The following is a 23,051-nucleotide window of genomic DNA, read 5'->3' on the forward strand; positions in this document are numbered from 1 at the left end:
TAGTTGCAGGGACTGTTGACCATTTGTTTGTTTGTTTGTTTGTTTGTTTGTTTGTTTGTTTGTTTGTTTGTTTGTTTGTTTGGAAAGTGTGAATTGTGAGTGCTTTGTGAGGTGAGCCTTGAGTTGTTGATTAGAGGGAAGGCTTTGAGCCGGGCCAACTACTTCAAGCCAGCAGCCTTATAAAAAGGCAGCCAGTTGCGAACTCAGTGAGCGGCAAACAGAGGACAGGCAAACAGAGGGAGTTTGCCTTGGGGGAGTTCCCACCCAGTATTTTTGCCTTTCAGGCTTCTGTGAGAAGTAAATACATCATCTGAGGATGCTTTTAGAAGGAAGACATGATAGTGAGCGATCAACTGTTGTGACCTGTGCAGGATGTGCCATGTTTGCCTTTCTCCTAAAGGACAGAAGCAACTTCATCTGTTCAAAGTGCAAATTGGTCTCCATATTGGAAAAGAAGGTTAAAGGACTAGAGATGCAAGTATCAACTTTACGTTGTATCAGAGAAAATGAAGAGCAACAAGGGTGATGTCATGGTGGGCGTGTGCTATAGACCACCGGACCAGGAGGATGAGGTAGATGAGGCTTTCTGTGGACAATTAACTGAAGTTTCCAGAACACAGGCCCTGGTTCTAAGGGGAGACTTCAATCACCCTGACATCTGCTGGGAGAGCAATACAGCAGTGCACAGACAATCCAGGAAGTTTTTGGAGAGTGTTGGGGACAACTTCCTGGTGCAACTACTGGAGGAACCAACCAGGGGTTGTTCTCCTTTTGACCTGCTGCTTACAAACAGGGAAGAATTGGTAGGGGAAGTAGAAGTGGGTGGCAATCTGGGCAGCAGTGACCATGAGATGGTTGAATTCAGGATCCTGACAAAAGGAAGAAAGAAGAGTAGCAAAATATGGACCCTGGACTTCAGAAAAGCAGACTTTGACTCCCTTAGGGAACTGATGGGCAGGATCCTATGGGAGGCTAATATGAGGGGGAAAGGAATCCAGGAGAGCTGGCTGTATTTTAAAGAAGCCTTACTGAGGGCACAGGAACGAACCATCCTGATGTGCAGAAAGAATAGCAAATATGGCAGGCAACCAGCTTGGCTTAACAGTGAAATCTTCGGTGAGCTTAAACATAAAAAAGAAGCTGACAAGAAGTGGAAACTTGGACAGATGACTAGGGAGGAGTATAAAAATATTGCTCGAGCATGCAGGGGTGTAATCAGGAAGGCCAAAACACAACTGGAGTTGCAGCTAGCAAGGGATGTGAAGGGTAACAAGAAGGGTTTCTACAGGTATGTTAGCGACAAAAAAAGGGTCAGGGAAGGTGTGGGACCCTTAATGAATGGGGGAGGCAACCTAGTGACAGATGATATGGAAAAAGCTGAAGTACTCACCTCAGTCTTCACAGACAAGTTCAGCTCCCACACTGCAGTCCTAGGCTACACAGTATAGGGAGGTGGTGAGCAGCCCCCAGTGGTGAAAGAACAGGTTAAGTTAACTATTTAGAAAATCTGAACATGCACAAGTCCATGGGTCCAGATCTAATACATCCGAGGGTGCTGATGGAATTGGCTGATCATAGAATCATAGAATCATAGAATATAAGGGTTGGAAGGGACCCCAGAAGGTCATCTAGTCCAACCCCCTGCTCGAAGCAGGACCAATTCCCAGTTAAATCATCCCAGCCAGGGCTTTGTCAAGCCTGACCTTAAAAACCTCTAAGGAAGGAGATTCTACCACCTCCCTAGGTAACGCATTCCAGTGTTTCACCACCCTCTTAGTGAAAAAGTTTTTCCTAATATCCAATCTAAACCTCCCCCACTGCAGCTTGAGACCATTACTCCTCGTTCTGTCATCTGCTACCAATGAGAACAGTCTAGAGCCATCCTCTTTGGAACCCCCTTTCAGGTAGTTGAAAGCAGCTATCAAATCCCCCCTCATTCTTCTCTTCTGCAGGCTAAACAATCCCAGCTCCCTCAGCCTCTCCTCATAACTCATGTGTTCCAGACCCCTAATCATTTTTGTTGCCCTTCGCTGGACTCTCTCCAATTTATCCACATCCTTCTTGAAGTGTGGGGCCCAAAACTGGACACAGTACTCCAGATGAGGCCTCACCAATGTCGAATAGAGGGGAACGATCACGTCCCTCGATCTGCTCGCTATGCCCCTACTTATACATCCCAAAATGCCATTGGCCTTCTTGGCAACAAGGGCACACTGCTGACTCATATCCAGCTTCTCGTCCACTGTCACCCCTAGGTCCTTTTCCGCAGAACTGCTGCCTAGCCATTCGGTCCCTAGTCTGTAGCTGTGCATTGGGTTCTTCCGTCCTAAGTGCAGGACCCTGCACTTATCCTTATTGAACCTCATCAGATTTCTTTTGGCCCAATCCTCCAATTTGTCTAGGTCCTTCTGTATCCTATCCCTCCCCTCCAGCGTATCTACCACTCCTCCCAGTTTAGTATCATCCGCAAATTTGCTGAGAGTGCAATCCACACCATCCTCCAGATCATTTATGAAGATATTGAACAAAACCGGCCCCAGGACTGACCCTTGGGGCACTCCACTTGATACCGGCTGCCAACTAGACATGGAGCCATTGATAACTACCCGTTGAGCCCGACAATCTAGCCAGTTTTCTACCCACCTTGTAGTGCATTCATCCAGCCCATACTTCCTTAACTTGCTGACAAGAATACTGTGGGAGACTGTGTCAAAAGCTTTGCTAAAGTCAAGAAACAATACATCCACTGCTTTCCCTTCATCCACAGAACCAGTAATCTCATCATAGAAGGCGATTAGATTAGTCAGACATGACCTTCCCTTGGTGAATCCATGCTGACTGTTCCTGATCACTTTCCTCTCATGCAAGTGCTTCAGGATTGATTCTTTGAGGACCTGCTCCATGATTTTTCCAGGGACTGAAGTGAGGCTGACTGGCCTGTAGTTCCCAGGATCCTCCTTCTTCCCTTTTTTAAAGATTGGCACTACATTAGCCTTTTTCCAGTCATCCGGGACTTCCCCGGTTCGCCACGAGTTTTCAAAGATAATGGCCAATGGCTCTGCAATCACAGCCGCCAGTTCCTTCAGCACTCTCGGATGCAACTCGTCCAGCCCCATGGACTTGTGCACGTCCAGCTTTTCTAAATAGTCCCTAACCACCTCTATCTCCACAGAGGGCTGTCCATCTCTTCCCCATTTTGTGATGCCCAGCGTAGCAGTCTGGGAGCTGACCTTGTTAGTGAAAACAGAGGCAAAAAAAGCATTGAGTACATTAGCTTTTTCCACATCCTCTGTCACTAGGTTGCCTCCCTCATTCAGTAAGGGGCCCACACATTCCTTGGCTTTCTTCTTGTTGCCAACATACCTGAAGAAACCCTTCTTGTTACTCTTGACATCTCTGGCTAGCTGCAGCTCCAGGTGCGATTTGGCCCTCCTGATAACATTCCTACATGCCCGAGCAATATTTTTATACTCTTCCCTGGTCATATGTCCAACCTTCCACTTCTTGTAAGCTTCTTTTTTATGTTTAAGATCCGTTCTCCCTGCTTGTTTCCAAGGCTTTGTGCATTTGTATATAAGCACTTGAGATAACCTGTTGATTGCCCCTCATTCCCAGTGTGAGGCAGGAGCCCTCCCCTCACAGACATTCCTGCCTGTGCTTCCTCCTGGTATCCCGCTTTCCCACTTACCTCAGGGCTTTGGTCTCCTTCCCCCGGTGAACCTAGTTTAAAGCCCTCCTCACTAGGTTAGCCAGCCTGCTCGCGAAGATGCTCTTCCCTCTCTTCGTTAAGTGGAGCCCATCTCTGCCTAGCACTCCTTCTTGGAACACCATCCCATGGTCGAAGAATCCAAAGCCTTCTCTCCGACACCACCTGCGTAGCCATTCGTTGACTTCCACGATTCGACGCTCCCTACCTAGGCCTTTTCCTTCCACGGGGAGGATGGACGAGAACACCACTTGCGCCTCCAACTCCTTTATCCTTCTTCCTAGAGCCACATAGTCCGCAGTGATCTGCTCAAGGTCATTCTTGGCAGTATCATTGGTGCCCACGTGGAGAAGCAGGAAGGGGTAGCGATCCGAGGGCTTGATGAGTCTCGGCAGTCTCTCCGTCACATCACGAATCTTAGCCCCCGGCAAGCAGCAGACTTCTCGGTTTTCCCGGTCAGGGCGGCAGATAGATGACTCAGTCCCCCGGAGGAGAGAGTCCCCGACCACCACCACCCGCCTTCTCCTCTTGGGGGTGGTGGTCGTGGAACTCCCAACCTCAGGACAGCGCATCTCATGCCTTCCAACCAGCGGAGTCTCCTTCTGCTTTCTCGCCCCAGACATATCATCTGGTCCACTCTCCGCAACGATACCTGTGGAGAGAACATGAAAGCGGTTAGTTACCTGTGTCTGTGTTACTAGAACCCGGACATTCCGCTTACCTCTTCTGGAGGTCACATGTTGCCAAGCTTCTTCACTGGCCTCTTGGCTCCTCTGTGCAACCTGCTCTATATCTGTAGAGCTTTGTGCCCCTAGAAGCCTATCCTGAGTTTTGTCCAGAAAATCCTCAGTTTCCCGTATGCAACGCAGGGTTGTTATCTGTTGCTCCAGACCTTCAATCTTCTCTTCCAATATGGAGATCAGCTTGCACTTTGTACAGACAAAGTCGCTTCTGTCCTGTGGAAGAAAGACAAACATGGCACATCCAGTGCAGGTCACAACAGCTGAACCCCCCCCTTCCATATCACCTTCCTACTACGAGCTTCCTCAGAGCAGTTTGCAAGACGTAAGCCTCACTGGGCTCACTCCAGGCGAACTCCCAGGCAAACTCCTGCTGTGAGCTGCTCTGCTGTCCCCGCTGCTCAGCTGGTTCTCCGCCGCTCAGCTGGTTCGCGAAGCTCTGGCTATTTTTAAACAGCCAGGCTTCCCTGTCGCAAACAAACAGACACCCTACTGCCCGCCCCCTGCAGGCTAGCAGCCAATCAGACACTCACTCAGGCTCTCACACTGCCCCCCCAGCAAACACACGCTCGGATACTTCCTCAGCAAGCAAACAAACACACACTCGGATACTTACCAGTCCCAGGCAAACTCCTGCTGTGAGCTGCTCTGCTGTCCCCGCTGCTCAGCTGGTTCTCCGCCGCTCAACTGGTTCGCGAAGCTCTGGCTATTTTTAAATGTGGTTGCAGAGCCATTGGCCATTATCTTTGAAAACCCTGGTGACTGGGGGAGGTCCCGGATGACAGGAAAAGGCAAATATAGTGCCCATCTTTGAAAAAGGGGAGGAGAACCTGGGGAACTAGAGACCGGTCAGCCTCACTTCAGTTCCTGGGAAAATCATGGAGCTGGTCCTCAAGGAAACCATTTTGAAACACTTGGAGGAGAGGAAGGTGATCAGGAACAATCAACATGGATTCACCAAGGGCAAGTCATGCCTGACCAACCTGATTGCCTTCTATGATGAGATAACTGGCTCTGTGGATATGGGGAAAGCGGTGGACGTGATATAGCTTGACTTTAGCAAAGCTTTTGATATGGTCTCCCACAGTATTCTTCCCAGCAAGTTAAAAAAGTATGGATTGGATGAATGGACTATAAGGTGGAAATAAAGATGGCTAGATTGTCGGGCTCAACAGGTAGTGATCAACAGCTCGATATCTAGTTGGCAGCCGGTATCAAGCGGAGTACCCCAGTCATGCGGCCAGTTTTGTTCAACATCTTTTTTAATGATCTGGATGATGGGATGGATTGCACCCTCAGCAAGTTTGCAGATGACACTAAGCTACGGGGAGAGGTAGATACACTGGAGGGTAGGGATAGGGTCCAGAGTGACCTAGACAAATTGGAGTAGTGGGCCAAAAGAAATCTGACGAGGTTCAACAAGGACAAGGGCAGAGTTCTGCACTTAGGATGAAATAATCCCTTGCACCCTACAGGCTGGGGACCGACTGGCTAAGCAGCAGTTCTGCAGAAAAGGACCTGGGGATTACAATGGATGAGAAGCTGGATATGAGTCAGCAGTATGCCCTCGTTGCCAAGAAGGCTAACGGTATATTGGACTGCATTAGTAGGAGCATTGCCAGGAGATCGAGGGAAGTGATTATTCCCCTCTATTCGGCACTGCTGAGGCCACATCTGGAGTATTGCATTCAGTTTTGGGCCCCCCACTACAGAAAGGATGTGGGCAAATTGGAGAGAGTCCAGAAGAGGGAAACAAAAATGATCAGGGGGCTGGGGCACATGACTTATGAGGAGAGGCTGAGGGAACTGGGCTTGTTTAGTCTTCAGAAGAGAAGAGTGAGGGGGGATTTGGTAGCAGCCTTCAAGTACCTGAAGGGGGGTTCCAAAGGGGATGGAGCTTGGCTGTTCTCAGTGGTGGCAGATGACAGAACACAGAGCAATGGTCTCAAGTTGCCATGGGGGAGGTTTAGGTTGGATATTAGGAAACACTATTTCACTAGGAGGGTGGTGAAGCACTGGAATGGGTTACCTAGGGAGGTGGTGGAATCTCCATCCTTAGAGTTTTTTACGGCCCAGCTTGACAAAGCCCTGGCTGGAATGATTTAGTTGGGATTGGTCCTGCTTTGAGCAGAGGATTGGACTAGATGACCTCCTGAGGTCTTCCATCCCTAATCTTCTTCTGATCTTCCACATACTTGAAATTAGATTGCTGATACATATACTATTTACATCCATCAGCTAATCAGGTAATGGAGTGTGTTGGATTTCATTGCCTGCAGCAACTACATTCATAATTTGATCTCAAGACCTCAAGATATGACAACAAAGGCACTAGAGCGCTAAATCATCCTAATGGAATGTTCATTCAGATACAACTCTGAATCTGAAAAACTCCAACACTCTTTTATGCTAAATAACTGTATCCACTAGACTCTTTCCTGGAAAATTGAACTGAAACATACATTAAATTAGAATTAAAAACTAGAATGATTTGTATTGATTTGAGTGGTGTTACACCAATTTATTAGGACCTGGTTATTACCTCCAGGGAGAGGTGGAGGTTTCCATTCCCCCACTCATATATACATCCTCCAGACAAGCTGTACTCTTTGAATTTCATCTACACTTAATAAAGCAGAAATTACAGTCTTCTGAGTATTGGAGGTTAGGGTGGGTTTTTTTATTTGAAAGCTTTTCATTTAACAAAAAAATAATCTAGTTCCATGATTTCATTCTAGTTGTTCTAATTGACTACACTGGCACTATTTCTGGAGTAAGATGAATAACTTGAATAAATTTGGTGACTAGACACAATGTACAAAATAAAATTAGAAATGGCATTTGATAAACATCCTACAATATGTTGCACTAAATTCATGACAATGCTGCTGCCAGAAATATATTAACAACTAAACAGCGGGAATAAAGTAAAACAAAGTAATGAACCACTAGCTAAGCCAAATCAAGATTCCTTGTGTTGTGCACTGACTGCCATGGAATTTGAGCCCTGGCAGCATGAAAAACTAAGTGACTTTGACTGGTGGAAGCTATGAACTTAAAGCTTTGCTACTGGCCCTAGACAGTTCAGTCCCAGCTATGGCAGGGGATGGGATGAGAGAAAAATAAATACTTAATTATATGCAATCTATTTTCCTGCACTTGTAAAAGTGACACTCCTTAAAACGTGCTCTAAAATGTCTGCAAATCTCTGGATTACCACAAGTAAATTACTTAGTGCTTTAAAAAAAAGAAATAGAATGTTTATCATTATATTGCGGGGGGAGGGGAGGAGGGACAAATTTCCAAGCCTTATCCAGTGACAGATAGATGCAACATTTGTTATTGTTTATTAACAGGTTTAGTGTTAACTGCTTTCACACAACAATTTACAATATAACTTTTTTTTGTCACATGCAATGCAGCTGGATGTGAGAAGGAGGCTGGATAGTTCGGTAGATTGGTAATGGGGAACAGTACTTTCACCTATAGAAGCCTGGGGTGAGAACCACAAATGGGACTTTGACTCAGCATTGCAACACCTCATTTTCAGGCATTCTGCCACCTAGTGGAATCCTCAGCCTTGAGTTAGGTATCCATGTGCCTGGTACAAGGCATGGGGAGAGTTAGGTGCCTAAAAATGGGAATTACAAAGCCAGCCTGCTGAATGGAGAGCCAGCTAAACTAGTCTATAGGAGATTTAGAGCACACTAAGCCCTACCCCTCAAAGGGGAGTTAGGTGCCTAACAGGATTCACAGCCATCAACCTTCTCCAAGAGTCAGATGCCTAAATGAGGTCAGTCGTTTCTTCTAAGAACAACAAAAAAGATTTGAGGAGGAGGTGCTCCCCTTATAGCCAGTGGATAAAGCACTCACCCAGGATGTTAGAGACCCAGGTTCCAATTCCTACTCTGCCTGATGTGTTGTAGGAACTTGAATCAAGGTGTCCCATGTGAGTGCCCCAATCACTGAGCTATAGAGCTATTCCTCTTTGTACAAATAATTAAATACTCATTGGGCCAGAGAGAGTTAGAATGACTGTACAGTCCCATGATTAGGGCACTCACCTAGGCCTGGGGATTTGAATCAAGGTCTCCCACATCCTGCATGAGTGCTCTAAGTGGTCGGTTCTTGGGCATAAGGGGGGCACTACGACCACCACCTCAGTCATAGAATATCCTTCTGCTGTATTTTGCCAGAGTAACTGTGCTCAGAGTATGCTTACTAGATTGGACCCCACAGATGAGACAGGCAGGGGATACCTAGATTGAGAATGAAATCAGGGTTTGGGCGTGAGCTCAATGCCAGTGTCCAGATTGAGACAGTTTTGCACATGCCCACTAGCAGGGATTTAGGTGCCTTCAGGGTTAGGCAGCTGAGTGGGGGTTCTGAGGATCCACATTTTGGATTTAGGCACCTGAAGGAGAAGGTAGGTTCCCATATCCCTCTGTGAATCTGACACCTGATGTGAATAAGGCCTAGACTTGCAGTGACTGAATTCTATCAACGTATGCCAATAGTATACATGAAATTAATTGTGGTTGTTCTAGTCCCCAGTAGAAAACTGTTTCCCACTACTATATTTGGTCATAAATTAAGGATTTCATTATCCGAGGCTGTCAGTATACAGTATGTCACAAACTACTATATTAGGAAATTAAGGCATACAATGAGTGTTAAGGCCTGATTTTACTCTGATTTACTCTGAGGATAACTTCATCAACAATAAATCCTGTAAACTCGCTGCTGAGTGAAGAGAATTGGACCTATTAATTGTTCTTTAAAATACCTTTTTGAACCAGACAAATAAGTATGTTATTGCATTTGTTATTCTATCCACTTTACGATAACGATAGTACATTTTTTCCAGAATAAACAGGCACAATGGATACTTTTCACCAAATGAGAGTTATTCCCTTCCCATGCACAAGTGGAAAGACAAAAAGATCTCATTTTCATTTAGTAAACAAATATTTTGCAATATTGTAGGCAATACTTTTGTACTGTAATGTGCAAGACTTTGTTTTCCTAATAATTTATTGAAATTTCTAGGGCCTCACTGAATACTGTATACACTGAATAATGTTTCCACAGCTGTGGTATAGGCCCTGGGGTCTCTCAACATGCATATTGTTGTTACGTTCTCAGAAAATTGATTTTCAGCACAATAATTTTCAAAACAACATTATGTATAATTCCCCTCTTGGGTACTATGAAGGAACACATGGCATAATGCTATACATGAAAATAGTTTTTAAAGTTTTGCCCACATAAAATAATAACACATCCAATGGAGATAATTTTGCAGTTAGCAAAGCTTTTTTTCTCCACTCAGTTTACATGCACATCCTCATATTGTTGTTACCAGATTGAAATGTGCTCTCCCACATATCACCCATTCTTCTCAGCTCTCCTCCTCAGGAGCTTACAACTCTGGCCCCAATCCAGAAAAGGCTGATCAACTTCAACAGGTCTGCTCACGTTCTTTGTTGAGCTGGGGACAGAACACTCACTGTATTGCAAGACAGAGCCCTATGACTTTTCTAATTATTTTTTCCTGTAACATATATGACATTTACACAATACCTGATGGTTTGATATGATACAATGACTTTATTTGCATTTACCTGAGATCGCCACATATCTTACTCAAAGCCCCATCTCTCCTGATTAATGTGGCTAATCTAAACTCATTCTAACCCCCATCCACTGCATTTGACCTCACATCACCATGAAATCTCTATATCTACTTGAATGGAAGAGATAGGTATATTTGGATATAAATTTTTTCTTTATTTATCAAATCCAATTTACCTATAAAATAAAAAGAAAAGGTGTACTTGTGGCACCTTAGATACTAACAAATTTATTTGAACATAAGCTTTTGTGAGCTACAGCTCACTTCATTGGATGCATTCAGTGGAAAATATAGTGGGGATATTTATATACACAGAGAACATGAAACAATGGGTGCTACCATACACACTGTAACGAGAGTGATCACTTAAGGTGAGCTATTACCAGCAAGAGAGTTGGGGGGGGAAACCTTTTGCAGTGATAATCAAGGTGGGCCATTTCCAGCAGTTGACAAGAACATCTGAGGAACAGTGGGGAGTGGAGGGGGGCAATAAACAAGGGGAAATAGTTTTACTTTGTGTAATGACCCATCCACTCCCAGTCTCTATTCAAGCCTAAGTTAATTGTATCCAGTTTGCAAATTAATTCCAATTCAGCCGTCTCTCGTTGGAGTCTGTTTTTGAAGTTTTTTTGTTGAAGAATTGCAACTTTTAGGTCTGTAATCGAGTGACCAAAGAGATTGAAGTGGTCTCCAACTGGTTTTTGAATGTTATAATTCTTGACATCTGATTTGTGTCCATTTATTCTTTTATGGAGAGACTGCCCAGTTTGACCAATGTACATGGCAGAGGGGCATTGCTGGCACATGATGGCATATATCACATTGGTAGATGTGCAGGTGAATGAGCCTCTGATAGTGTGGCTGATGTGATTAGGCCCTATGATGGTGTCCCCTGAATAGATATGTGGACACAGTTGGCAACAGGCTTTGTTGCAAGGATAGGTTCCTGAGTTAGTGGTTCTGTTGTGTGGTGTGTGGTTGCTGATGAGTATTTGCTTCAGGTTGGGGGGGCTGTCTGTAGGCAAGGACTGGCCTGTCTCCCAAGATCTGTGAGAGTGATGGGTCATTCTTCAGGATAGGTTGTAGATCCTTGATGATGCGCTGGAGAGGTTTTAGTTGGGGGCTGAAGGTGATGGCTAGTGGCGTTCTGTTATTTTGTTTGTTGGGCCTGTCCTGTAGTAGGTGACTTCTGGGTACTCTTCTGGCTCTGTCAATCTGTTTCTTCACTTCAGCAGGTGGGTACTGTAGTTGTAAGAATGCTTGATAGAGATCTTGGAGGTGTTTGTCTCTGTCTGAGGGGTTGGAGCAAATGCGGTTGTATCGTAGAGCTTGGCTGTAGACAATGGATCGTGTGGTGCGGTCTGGGTGAAAGCTGGAGGCTTGTAGGTAGGAATAGCAGTCAGTATGTTTCCGGTATAGGGTGGTGTTTATGTGACCATCGCTTATTAGCACTGTAGTGTCCAGGAAGTGGATCTCTTGTGTGGACTGGTCCAGGCTGAGGTTGATGGTGGGATGGAAATTGTTGAAATCATGGTGGAATTCCTCAAGGGCTTCTTTTCCATGGGTCCAGATGATGGAGATGTCATCAATGTAGCACAAGTAGAGTAGGGGCATTAGGGGACGAGAGCTAAGGAAGCGTTGTTCTAAGTCAGCCATAAAAATGTTGGCATACTGTGGGGCCATGCGGGTACCCATAGAAGTGCCACCGATATGATGGTACATGTTGTCCCCAAATGTGAAATAGCTATGGGTGAGGACAATGTCACAAAGTTCAGCCACCAGGTTTGCCGTGACATTATCAGGGATAGTGTTCCTGATGGCTTGTAGTCCATCTTTGTGTGGAATGTTGGTGTAGAGGGCTTCTACATCCATAGTGGCTAGGATGGTGTTTTCAGGAAGATCACCGATGGATTCTAGTTTCCTCAGGAAGTCAGTGGTGTCTCGAAGATAGCTGGGATTGCTGGTAGCATAGGGCCTGAGGAGGGAATCTACATAGCCAGACAATCCTGCTGTCTGGGTGCCAATGCCTGAGATGATGGGGTGTCCAGGATTTCCAGGTTTATGGATCTTGGGTAGCAGATAGAATACCGCAGGTCGGGGTTCCAGGGGTGTGTCTGTGCGAATTTGTTCTTGTGCTTTTTCAGGGATTTTCTTGAGCAAATGGTGTAGTTTCTTTTGGTAACCCTCAGTGGGATCAGAGGGTAATGGCTTGTAGAAAGTGGTGCTGGAGAGCTGCCGAGCAGCCTCTTGTTCATATTCCGACCTATTCATGATGATGACAGCACCTCTTTTGTCAGCCTTTTTGATTATGATGTCAGAGTTGTTTCTGAGACTGTGGATGGCATAATCAAGGATCTACAACCTATCCTGAAGGACGACCCATCACTTTCACAGATCTTGGGAGACAGGCCAGTCCTTGCTTACAGACAGCCCCCCAACCTGAAGCAAATACTCACCAGCAACCACACACCACACAACAGAACCACTAACTCAGGAACCTATCCCTGCAACAAAGCCCGTTGCCAACTGTGTCCACATATCTATTCAGGGGACACCATCATAGGGCCTAATCACATCAGCCACACTATCAGAGGCTCGTTCACCTGCACATATACCAATGTGATAGATGCCATCAAGTGCCAGCAATGCCCCTCTCCCATGTACATTGGTCAAACTGGACAGTCTCTCCATAAAAGAATAAATGGACACAAATCAGATGTCAAGAATTATAACATTCAAAAACCAGTTGGAGACCACTTCAATCTCTTTGGTCACTCGATTACAGACCTAAAAGTTGCAATTCTTCAACAAAAAAACTTCAAAAACAGACTCCAACGAGAGACTGCTGAATCGGAATTAATTTGCAAACTGGATACAATTAACTTAGGCTTGAATAGAGACTGGGAGTGGATGGGTCATTACACAAAGTAAAACTATTTCCCCTTATTTATTGTGCACCACCACCCACTGTTCCTCAGATGTTCTTGTCAACTGCTGGAAATGGCCCACCTTGATTATCACTACAAAAGGTTTTTCCCCCCCCACTTTCCTGCTGGTAGTAGCTCACCTTAAGTGATCACTCTCATTACAGTGTGTATGGTAACACCCATTGTTTCATGTTCTCTATGTATATAAATCTCCCCACTGTATTTTCCACTGAATGCATCCGATGAAGTGAGCTGTAGCTCACAAAAGCCTTATGGTCAAATAAATTAGTTAATCTCTAAGATGCCACAAGTACTTTTTCTTTTTGCGAATACAGACTAACACAGCTCCTACTCTGAAACCTATAAAATAAAGGATTTGATAACATAACTGTTATTTTAGAAATACTATTTCTTAATACATAACTATTCTCAGATCTGAAACTAATTGTATAGAGCAAAATCCTGGAGCCCTTACTTAGTCCTCACTCAGCCAAAACACTCATTGGCCTGAATTTTGAAGCCTTTACTCAGCCAGAGTTCTCATTGGAATTAATAAAAATTTGTCTGAGTAAATAATTTCAGAATTTGATCCCTGTCATGTGGACCTTTGTCACTTGTCAATGTATTTCCCTACAACAAGACAGCTTTGGAATTTCTTGAAAATAGCAATACATAGCGTGCTTTGTACTTATCAATGCATCATTAACTCTGTCTTTGCATTCGGTGTGGACTTGATTCCTGTTTAACATACCTTTCATGGCAGAAGTGTCTGAGGCACCTCACAAAATCATAAACAATAAGTACGGGTTCATTAAACAAAAACTTTTAGAGAACAACTCTAATGTTCGTCTCTATTTAGAAACAGAGACTCAGCAGGGATAGGTTTCATACTTTAAGTACATTGATGTAAAATCTAAATCCCTCAGGTTAAGGTACCAAATTGAGTACAGACAAAAAATGTTGGTCAATCACAAAGTCTGACATGATTCACAGTGTCAATCATTCACTTATGTAAACTGAACAAAAGACTTATCTTAAAGACTAATAAGCCAACTTTGTATCCTGTGTGATCTGTAAGAGAAAGTCAATGTGTATTGTAATTTTGTTTGGTTTTGCTTCCTTTCAACTTATGCCATACTGTTCAAGTATTTATGGGTCAATTTTCTGTGCAATGCATGGGGAACTAGGCATAATATTAACGTTAATGTTAATAGTTGTTTCACAGCTGTAGCTCTGCATATTACATTGAAAATTTGTTTATCACTGTTACGTATTAGTCTGCTGCAGTAGTATGTTACTCTCAAAAGGAATATGGAAGAGCTTTAGTTCACAGTGTTACCAGAATTTAAAATAGGAGGTTAACTAAAAAACAAAGTGTTTCATTCTTTTATATGAGCACTATAACCTATTTAAGTATTTGAATTCTTGTTGTATGACATGGCCAAGTAAACTAGACTGTAGAATTCATGCCCTGCTTCAGAAAGAATGGTTTGATTCCTTGTGCTGTCAGTTGAGCTATGTTTCTAATATTGTGGCAATGGCATTTCATATCTCAGTGCTCCAGCAAAATGGAATCCTCTCTCAAGCACTGTTCCTTAGGGAAAATAAAAAACATGGAAGATTTGTGATGTCATGTTATTGTAACAAAATCTAGATGGACTAGACTTTTCTGTAATAAATGGTAAAGTCTGCCCTATTAATATGTGCTCCTGTGAACAGCTGTGATTATTTTTATAGTGAGTGGGGATGGGAAAAAAGATCACTGAAGGCATGCAAGCAAGGATGTGATAGTCACAAGCAATATTTCTGTCTGGTAGCTGAAGGCTCGCTCTGAGCCTGAGGGATCATAAATAGCTTGGATTATATACATCATGTAAACATCTGTTTATCCTAGCATGCAGAGGTAGATTAGATGTTTGTGGGGCTGTGGGCCAGCGCCAGGGGGGTCCCTCCCCACCCGTTTCACCTGAAGTCCCCACTGACCCCTCCCCCAGTGCTTCTGCCAGGGAAATGGGTTGGGGCGCAGGGGCTCGCCCCACCCTGCTCCCCTGACCCCCAGCACTCCTGACGGGCAGCAGGCTCAGGGCACTGGGGCACCCATTTTTCTGGGTGTCCCCAATTGGCCGGAGCCCCTGGGGACAGTCCCCATTGACCCAGTGGCTAATCTGCCACTGCTAGCACAGACATCACCTGATAAGTACTGGGTTCCGTCATATAGAGGTGACAATAAAATACACATATAGATACTCTACATAAAGGTAGATGAGGATATGGTAGGAGCTACAGAAAGCTAACAGCTAAATATTTTCTAAAGTGAACACACGTTAACGAAGATCTGTTTTAAAAGGAGATCTGTAAGGGCCTGATCCAAAGTCAATGAAAAGACTCCCATTAACTTCAGCAGGCTTTGGATCCAGCCCTGAAAGCACCAATATGGATATTTAAATGTGTTTGGATAATGCAGTTGCTTATACATATCCTCAAATGATTTTCAATCATTAGAGTCAGCCTTTCTCTGCTTAGATATAGAACAATCAGCCCAGCAGACTCTCCCAAAGCACTCATCTATCTTCACATTGTCTGGCTACGCCAGAAGAAGGACAGGAGGCACTGGAGGTGGTTTAATTTGGCCTCAACTTTATTCTTAACTCTCTGGGAGTATCCAGTAGATAAAAGTGTACAGTGCAGGAAATGCCATAATCATTTTCATATAATACCAGGGGGCTTCCGTCAGCCCTCCCCCTTACCAATCTTGGACACCAGCCAAACCACTGCTGGGACCTCACCATCCCCCCCTTGACTGAGGGCTGGGGGGGAGGGGGGAGGGCATCCTGCCATTACCAGTCATAGGAGCCTCAAACCCCCTCCCTTACCCCCCGATTTTCCCTCTCTCAATGAATACCTCCTTTAAATCCTTTGCCAATCCATTTTATCTGACCACTGTATCTTTTCACAATGGAGTACCTGCACTGGACATCCACCCCATGTTTACATAATGAGTAGCAACATCATAGCCTAATGCCCATTCCATGATTGCCCCAACTGAGCCCTCCCAAAACCACAGTGGGGAAGGCAAAAAGACCCTTCACTTTGCCTTTGCCAATCTGGCGGTGAGGGAAGAATTCCTTCCCAGCCCTGCAAGAAAGGAGCGAGAAGTGCAAATGCTCACAGCAGATCCTGACAATCTGCTATTTCACCACTTCCATGGGAGAGAGTGGGGGTGCTGCTCCACCTGGTCCAGGGGAAAAAAAAAAGAGGACTTTGTCTGCCTGGCATGGACCTATATAGTACTCTCTCTCTTCTGGTCACTCGGAGGAGGGATGGATGCTGACCTGCTCTGCAGCTGCTATAAAAGTCACTCTAACCCCTTAAAGTGGGGCACATTTTCCTGTGTGGTGTGCTCATTGTTAAAGTTAGCAGTTGGGGGGAAAAGGCAAAGGCAGCACTCTGAAAGAAAGATGTTCTGTCTCCTGTAAAAGAGGACCAGTAGATCCATGTTGAGACAAATGAATGATATGCATTTAAAGATTATCTGAAGGTTTGTTTGTCAGTCTGTCTTTCTACTGCTGGTAATAGCTCACCATAAGTGATCACTCTTGTTACAGTGTGTATGGTAACACCCATTGTTTCATGTTCTCTGTGTATATAAATCTCCCCACTGTCTTTTCCACTGAATGCATCTGATGAAGTGAGCTGTAGCTCACGAAAGCTTATGTTCAAATAAATTTGTTAGTCTCTAAGGTGCCACAAGTACTCCTTTTCTTCTTTCTAATCAGTGAATCAGACTTAAGGAATGATGCTTCTGTTGGCGTTGTTGCTCTCTAATCTTTACAGTGTCTGGGAACGTCTGGTAACACAAGTGATTATACTTACCGGTCAAAAACAAACTTATTTTCTAGCATAATTCTGAGGTATAGAAGCCACCTGAAAATATCCAGAGGATCTTTCTTTTAATTTGTTAATGTTAGAGGTGACTGTTAATATTAACTGATTTTTTTGTTTCTAATCATTATTTTTCAGAAATTTTACTGTTGTTAATTCCAAAATCATTGTCGTCACTATAAGGCCTGAACCTAAAACAGCGGATTCATTTCTAGAGATAGAGTTAGCACATCTGGCTAATGTAAGTATTGCTGCAGAGAATCTTTATTTCTAGTTGTATTCTTCTTAAAAAAAAAAAAAGGACTAATTTGCCTGATAAAAGCAAAGCACAGAGGTACACAGCATACTCTGAATAGACTGTTTTCATGTTGCATGCGTACAGAACTGTGTGACCCTTTGTTTCTGTCATTCTTATGGTTTTCATTTATACAGCAATTTTCATAGGGAACTCTACATTAACTGCTTTGATAGATACAATGGCAAATGTAGTATTTGTCCATTGGTTTCCCTTTTGTTACCAGATGAGGTCCATAGTGCAACACAAGCTTCAGGCCTTTTCTTACTTTTTTCTTTGCCATTATGTGATACATGAAAGGACAATTCATATTTGACTACACTATCAGAATATGAAAATGCAGCCTCACTCCAGTTTGCAAGTTCTACAAATTCACAAGATCTTGTTTTTTCTGCTATTTTCATGTCCTGTAATTTTAATTTAAAGAGTTTAAAGCCAAAAAAAAGCCTCTAAATGTAATTCCATATTAAAGAGTGGCTAAAGTTGTACAGAAATTTCAAACAATTTCTTCCTGCTGCTTTCAGCTACCTCTTGATATCAAAGAAAACTTTTACAGGAAAGTTGTGTGAAATAAGACATCCAGGTAAGAACAAGGCCTATCGATATTGCTAGTGATGTCTGAGACATCATAATATGCAGAATTTCTGCCTGACTTTTTACATTGGTAATGAAGAGTTAGAAGTTATATTGAGTCAAGGAGGAAAGAGACATTTAAGAAAGGCATATAAAATAAAGTTATTGTATTAACATAAAATACTTCAAAGTTAATAGCATTTTGTTAAATTTTATGGGACAAGTTCTCTATTGGCCTATTCAAATGCAATTTCACTGACATTAAAGGAGTTGCACTCAGCCTCTTGTGGATTTGACCCAAAGACTGTACGAAACTGGATGGCTCTCGGAATTTATGTGGCAATCTGGCCCATTCAGCTCTAAGTTTTTGGTTTACATCCAGCCCAGGCTGGAAGTGACAGAATATTATTACCATCCACTGATTTTTCAGTAGTTGGTATGAAATGAGTTTTATGGTCTCATCCAGTTCCTGGTGATCAGGTATTACAAAGAACATCACAACTGATCCTCATGGTCAAGTTTAGCAGACAGGAAAAGATGGAACAAGCAAGGACTCTGAGCTACCCTCTGAATCCTAGAGGTAGTATTTTAAAGTAAGGGTTGACACACATTGATGTGGCAGTGTGGGGAAGCTTTTACACTGTTGCAGCCAGTGTGGTACCTTGTCTATGGATTAACAGAAACTTCAATCTCCAGCACTGTCAGGAACAGAAATTTCACTAAAAAAACATAATGGGCTGTATTCAGTCAGATTACTTTGAGGCATGGGCCACAAATGAACATGGAAGCTTGATCTTAGTACTTCATGTCTATTTATCAGAAAAGCCAGACAGCTTGTGGAAAATATTTCCCTTGCTGTATTTAGGTAAGTCAGATCACAGAGATCTTCAGATGAGCTCAGGACACTTCTAGATCTTTGATTTTTGTTTATATTATTTTACTATTTATTAGTTGTGGAGTTATTTTTACAGCTCATAAAAAAGGGATGTGAAAGGATCATTTCATATGTGGAAACATGAATGGTTAGTCACAGGCTATAGCCCAGGTAGACAAGGGAAAGAAAAGAGAAGATTGTAATGAATTTGTTCATAGCTGTAAGACAAGAGGTAAGGAACAATCAAGTTAATATCAGTAAACTCTGTCTCAGTGTTGAAATCAACTAATAAATCCAAAATAAGCAAGTAAAATGGCATGACATAAACAAGGCAAAAGGAAGGTTAAATGAATGTCTTCACAAGTTGATTTCTAGAAAAGACATTAAAGAGGGACCTGTTTCTTCAGCTTGTTTGTTTTATTGTTCTTTTTTAAAATGTACACACCCAGCACTTGCCCATTTTCCAGTTCTTTAGAAAGGTTCATTCTGGCAATGGAAGATCATAGAATCATAGAATCATAGAATATCAGGGTTGGAAGGGACCCCAGAAGGTCATCTAGTCCAACCCTCTGCTCGAAGCAGGACCAATTCCCAGTTAAATCATCCCAGCCAGGGCTTTGTCAAGCCTGACCTTAAAAACCTCTAAGGAAGGAGATTCTACCACCTCCCTAGGTAACGCATTCCAGTGTTTCACCACCCTCTTAGTGAAAAAGTTTTTCCTAATATCCAATCTAAACCTCCCCCACTGCAGCTTGAGACCATTACTCCTCGTTCCGTCATCTGCTACCATTGAGAACAGTCTAGAGCCATCCTCTTTGGAACCCCCTTTCAGGTAGTTGAAAGCAGCTATCAAATCCCCCCTCGTTCTTCTCTTCTGCAGGCTAAACAATCCCAGCTCCCTCAGCCTCTCCTCATAACTCATGTGTTCCAGACCCCTAATCATTTTTGTTGCCCTTCGCTGGACTCTCTCCAATTTATCCACATCCTTCTTGAAGTGTGGGCCCCAAAACTGGACACAGTACTCCAGATGAGGCCTCACCAATGTCGAATAGAGGGGAACGATCACGTCCCTCAATCTGCTCGCTATGCCCCTACTTATACATCCCAAAATGCCATTGGCCTTCTTGGCAACAAGGGCACACTGCTGACTCATATCCAGCTTCTCGTCCACTGTCACCCCTAGGTCCTTTTCCGCAGAACTGCTGCCTAGCCATTCGGTCCCTAGTCTGTAGCTGTGCATTGGGTTCTTCCGTCCTAAGTGCAGGACCCTGCACTTATCCTTATTGAACCTCATCAGATTTCTTTTGGCCCAATCCTCCAATTTGTCTAGGTCCTTCTGTATCCTATCCCTCCCCTCCAGCGTATCTACCACTCCTCCCAGTTTAGTATCATCCGCAAATTTGCTGAGAGTGCAATCCACACCATCCTCCAGATCATTTATGAAGATATTGAACAAAACCGGCCCCAGGACCGACCCTTGGGGCACTCCACTCGATGCAGGACATCGATTGTGATCTGGCATTGTCTACCTTTCTGTAACAGGACATTAATGAGTACTGTATTAGCGCAGGACTAGGAAGTGCTGACAAGGCAAGAGGATAGTAACCTTGTCAATAACATTATGGACCTGGCACTGTTTTCTTCTGGCTCAGTTTTAGCTCAATAATATTTTACTCCAAATATCTGAAAGTTTTCTCCAAATTATACAGCCAGACCACTGCCCCCACGTGGAATCTCACTGAGGTCACTGTTACACCACATGAATACGGGAGTTATCCTGTGCCGATCCAATTGCAGGATCCTGGCCTAAAAACTGGGAACAGAAACTGGTTTTACAGTTTTGAATGGCTTTAATGTTTAGTGGTTTTCTGTTCATGATAGTTTCCCAGATGAGATTTTATATAAAGAAGAGCAGTTGGAGATTCTGTGGCACATTCTCTGATTTGTGTCTTTTGCCTTTTGATCTTCATTTTCTTTATTAGAATTTACCTCAGTTGAAAATTAGAATCTAATTTTCTCTAATTATGTCTTAATATACCGTAATCTGTCTTTGAACTTTGTACATCATACACAGTAATTAAGGTGAAAATGGTTTTACTTCATCTCTAGACTTTGATTGTTATACATTAATGGCTCAGAGTTTAATCATGATGTCAATTAAGTGGGCTAATTATTAAATTAATTAAATTAAATATTAAATAGGAATTAAAATACAGACATTTTATTCCAATTAATCTTTTCTAGAAGTTTTCTTTGTGTTGTTGCTGTTTTCAAACTTTGCCTCTTTTAATATTACCTATACTATACGAATCAAAAAAGTCTGTTGTTGAATGGATTAATGATTATCTTATGACTTCTAAAATGTGCTCATGTATCTGTGGGAGTATAGTTACATTTTTTAATTTTTATTTTTGTTAATTATTTGTCCACTGATTGATTAAACTAAATTATATTATGTGTACATCTGAGATGTAGAGGGGCTCCTTGCACAAACATGCATAATAATTGTGAAAAAGACATATGCGCATGTGAAAACTCCTGTTGTTCACAGCTGGAATACTTCAGGTCTTTATTTTCAAACAATGAAATATGAATTAATAAATTCCATTCTAACTATCCATAATAGGTGTTCATGTGCTCAAAATGAATACATTATTATAATTGCATTTTACACTCAAATTTGGTATTTATTCATAAAATTGAATTATTTTACATATATATATCCTACCCATCAGTGGTATACCCAAATATCCTACCCATCAGTGGGGTGTGTGTGTGTGTGTGTGTGTATACACACACCCCACTGATGGGTAGGCTATTTGGAATACAGCACTGTATTTGAACTTGTAGATGATTTTAAATATAGCGCTGACCATGGTACTCTGTAACATGCTAATGTAGCTTGCAGTGTGTTGCTCACCGTACATGGTATTTAATGCCATCCAGTATGATCACAGGTGGATTACATGAGCAGTATGATCACGATTGTAACATTTTTCTACTAGTTATGCTGGAAAAGGCACCAACATCATGGACTTTGTTCCAGAAAGAATGTGAAATATCATCTCCTAATTTTGCAAAACCTCTGCTCTTATATCAATGGACAATGCAGTGGCAATCTAGTAATATTATGGGAGTTAAAGCTTCTGGTTATGATTACTTCCACTGAAACTTTGACTTCCAATTATTGTGGGCCTACATAGCATGCACAATTGTGCACCATGTCTTGAATACTGAAAGTTTTATGTGCCACACCTACGTATTTCTATTCCCAATGTGTCAAGGATTTTTGGAGGAATGTGGGTGACATTTATGCTGCTCTCAGTGTTACAGCTTCATCTCTTATTCATTTTTATGGTGACTCAACATACTCCCCTCTCCATGTGAATGAGCTCCAAAAGGGCCACAGATTTGTGAAAACTACATGGATTTATCACTTCCTTAAACCTTCCCACAGAGTCCTCTATTTGCCTTGGTGACTGGCCATTGCTTGAAATTTTCTTCTTTAAAATCATTCTTTTAGTTAAGTCTGAGCAGTCACCTTTTTCTCAAAGCATTTTCAAGTCCTCTCTCCTTGCAGTGTGGAAAGAGATGGTGTAGGCTGTGCATCACCAAGAAAAAAATCACAGCTACCTGAATGTATACTGGCATCAGTTTGAGGCATAGCTTTTACGTATGATTATGACTGCATAAGAATGAATATAGGCAGATTACTTCAAGTCTCAAGACACTTTCAAGCTGCTGAATCCTCTGTTTTTTCTAACTTTCCTGTTATTGCCAGTTATGATTCTTCCACAACCTCTTCTATTGATTCTTCAGAATGCTTTGGGCCAATGGTGCAAGATGCACACTCTGGATCTGTATGTGCCTGTTATCCGGCGTCTTGTCATGTGTTTTTAGTCTTTTATTTTAGATTATGAAGTCACTTATCTGTGTTTGTAAGGTGCGATGTGAATTTAAAGTTCTACGTGTGTTTTAAAATAATTATACCAAACTCAGAACCTTTAATACAGTCACCAAACTAGTGAACTACAAGATCAGAGCTTCATTAAATATCTTTGTTACTATAGTCTGGAAGAGAAAGCTTTGCCTCTCTTGAAAAAGGGTGGTAGAAGAATTCTAACAAATGGGTGGATATTTTCTTTCATTAATATTAATAAATAGTTTCTACAGTTTGAAACAGCTGTGGAATAAAATGATGTGTATGTAAAAGTGTTTCTGAAAAAATATTGCCCACTGGCAACCTGTACAATTGACTTTTTCAGTACTATCCTAAGATAAGTATATAAAAATGAAAATAACTTGATCATTTTAAACTATTCCTCATGCTTGCCGTTGTTTTTGTTTTCCACCAATCTTTTGTTGGAGGAGTTGCGCTCTTGTGCCCAGTGTCTGTTTTTATTGATTCCTAACTTTAAA

General features: G+C 42.6%; 1 protein-coding gene across 8 annotated transcripts in view; it reads left to right on the forward strand.

Annotated features, from left to right (window-relative positions):
- Window positions 1–23,051, forward strand: part of ADGRB3 (adhesion G protein-coupled receptor B3) — a 625,089-nt gene that overhangs the window by 364,993 nt on the left and 237,045 nt on the right. For all 8 annotated transcript variants that reach the window (XM_048846018.2, XM_048846015.2, XM_048846019.2 and 5 more), the window contains one exon: window positions 17,029–17,131. In XM_048846018.2, coding sequence (XP_048701975.1) covers window positions 17,029–17,131 — 103 coding nt within the window. The remainder of the gene's footprint in view (window positions 1–17,028; window positions 17,132–23,051) is intronic.

This window comes from Caretta caretta, chromosome 3 (genome assembly GCF_965140235.1).
Source record: "Caretta caretta isolate rCarCar2 chromosome 3, rCarCar1.hap1, whole genome shotgun sequence".
In the NCBI taxonomy this organism is placed as follows: domain Eukaryota; kingdom Metazoa; phylum Chordata; order Testudines; family Cheloniidae; genus Caretta; species Caretta caretta.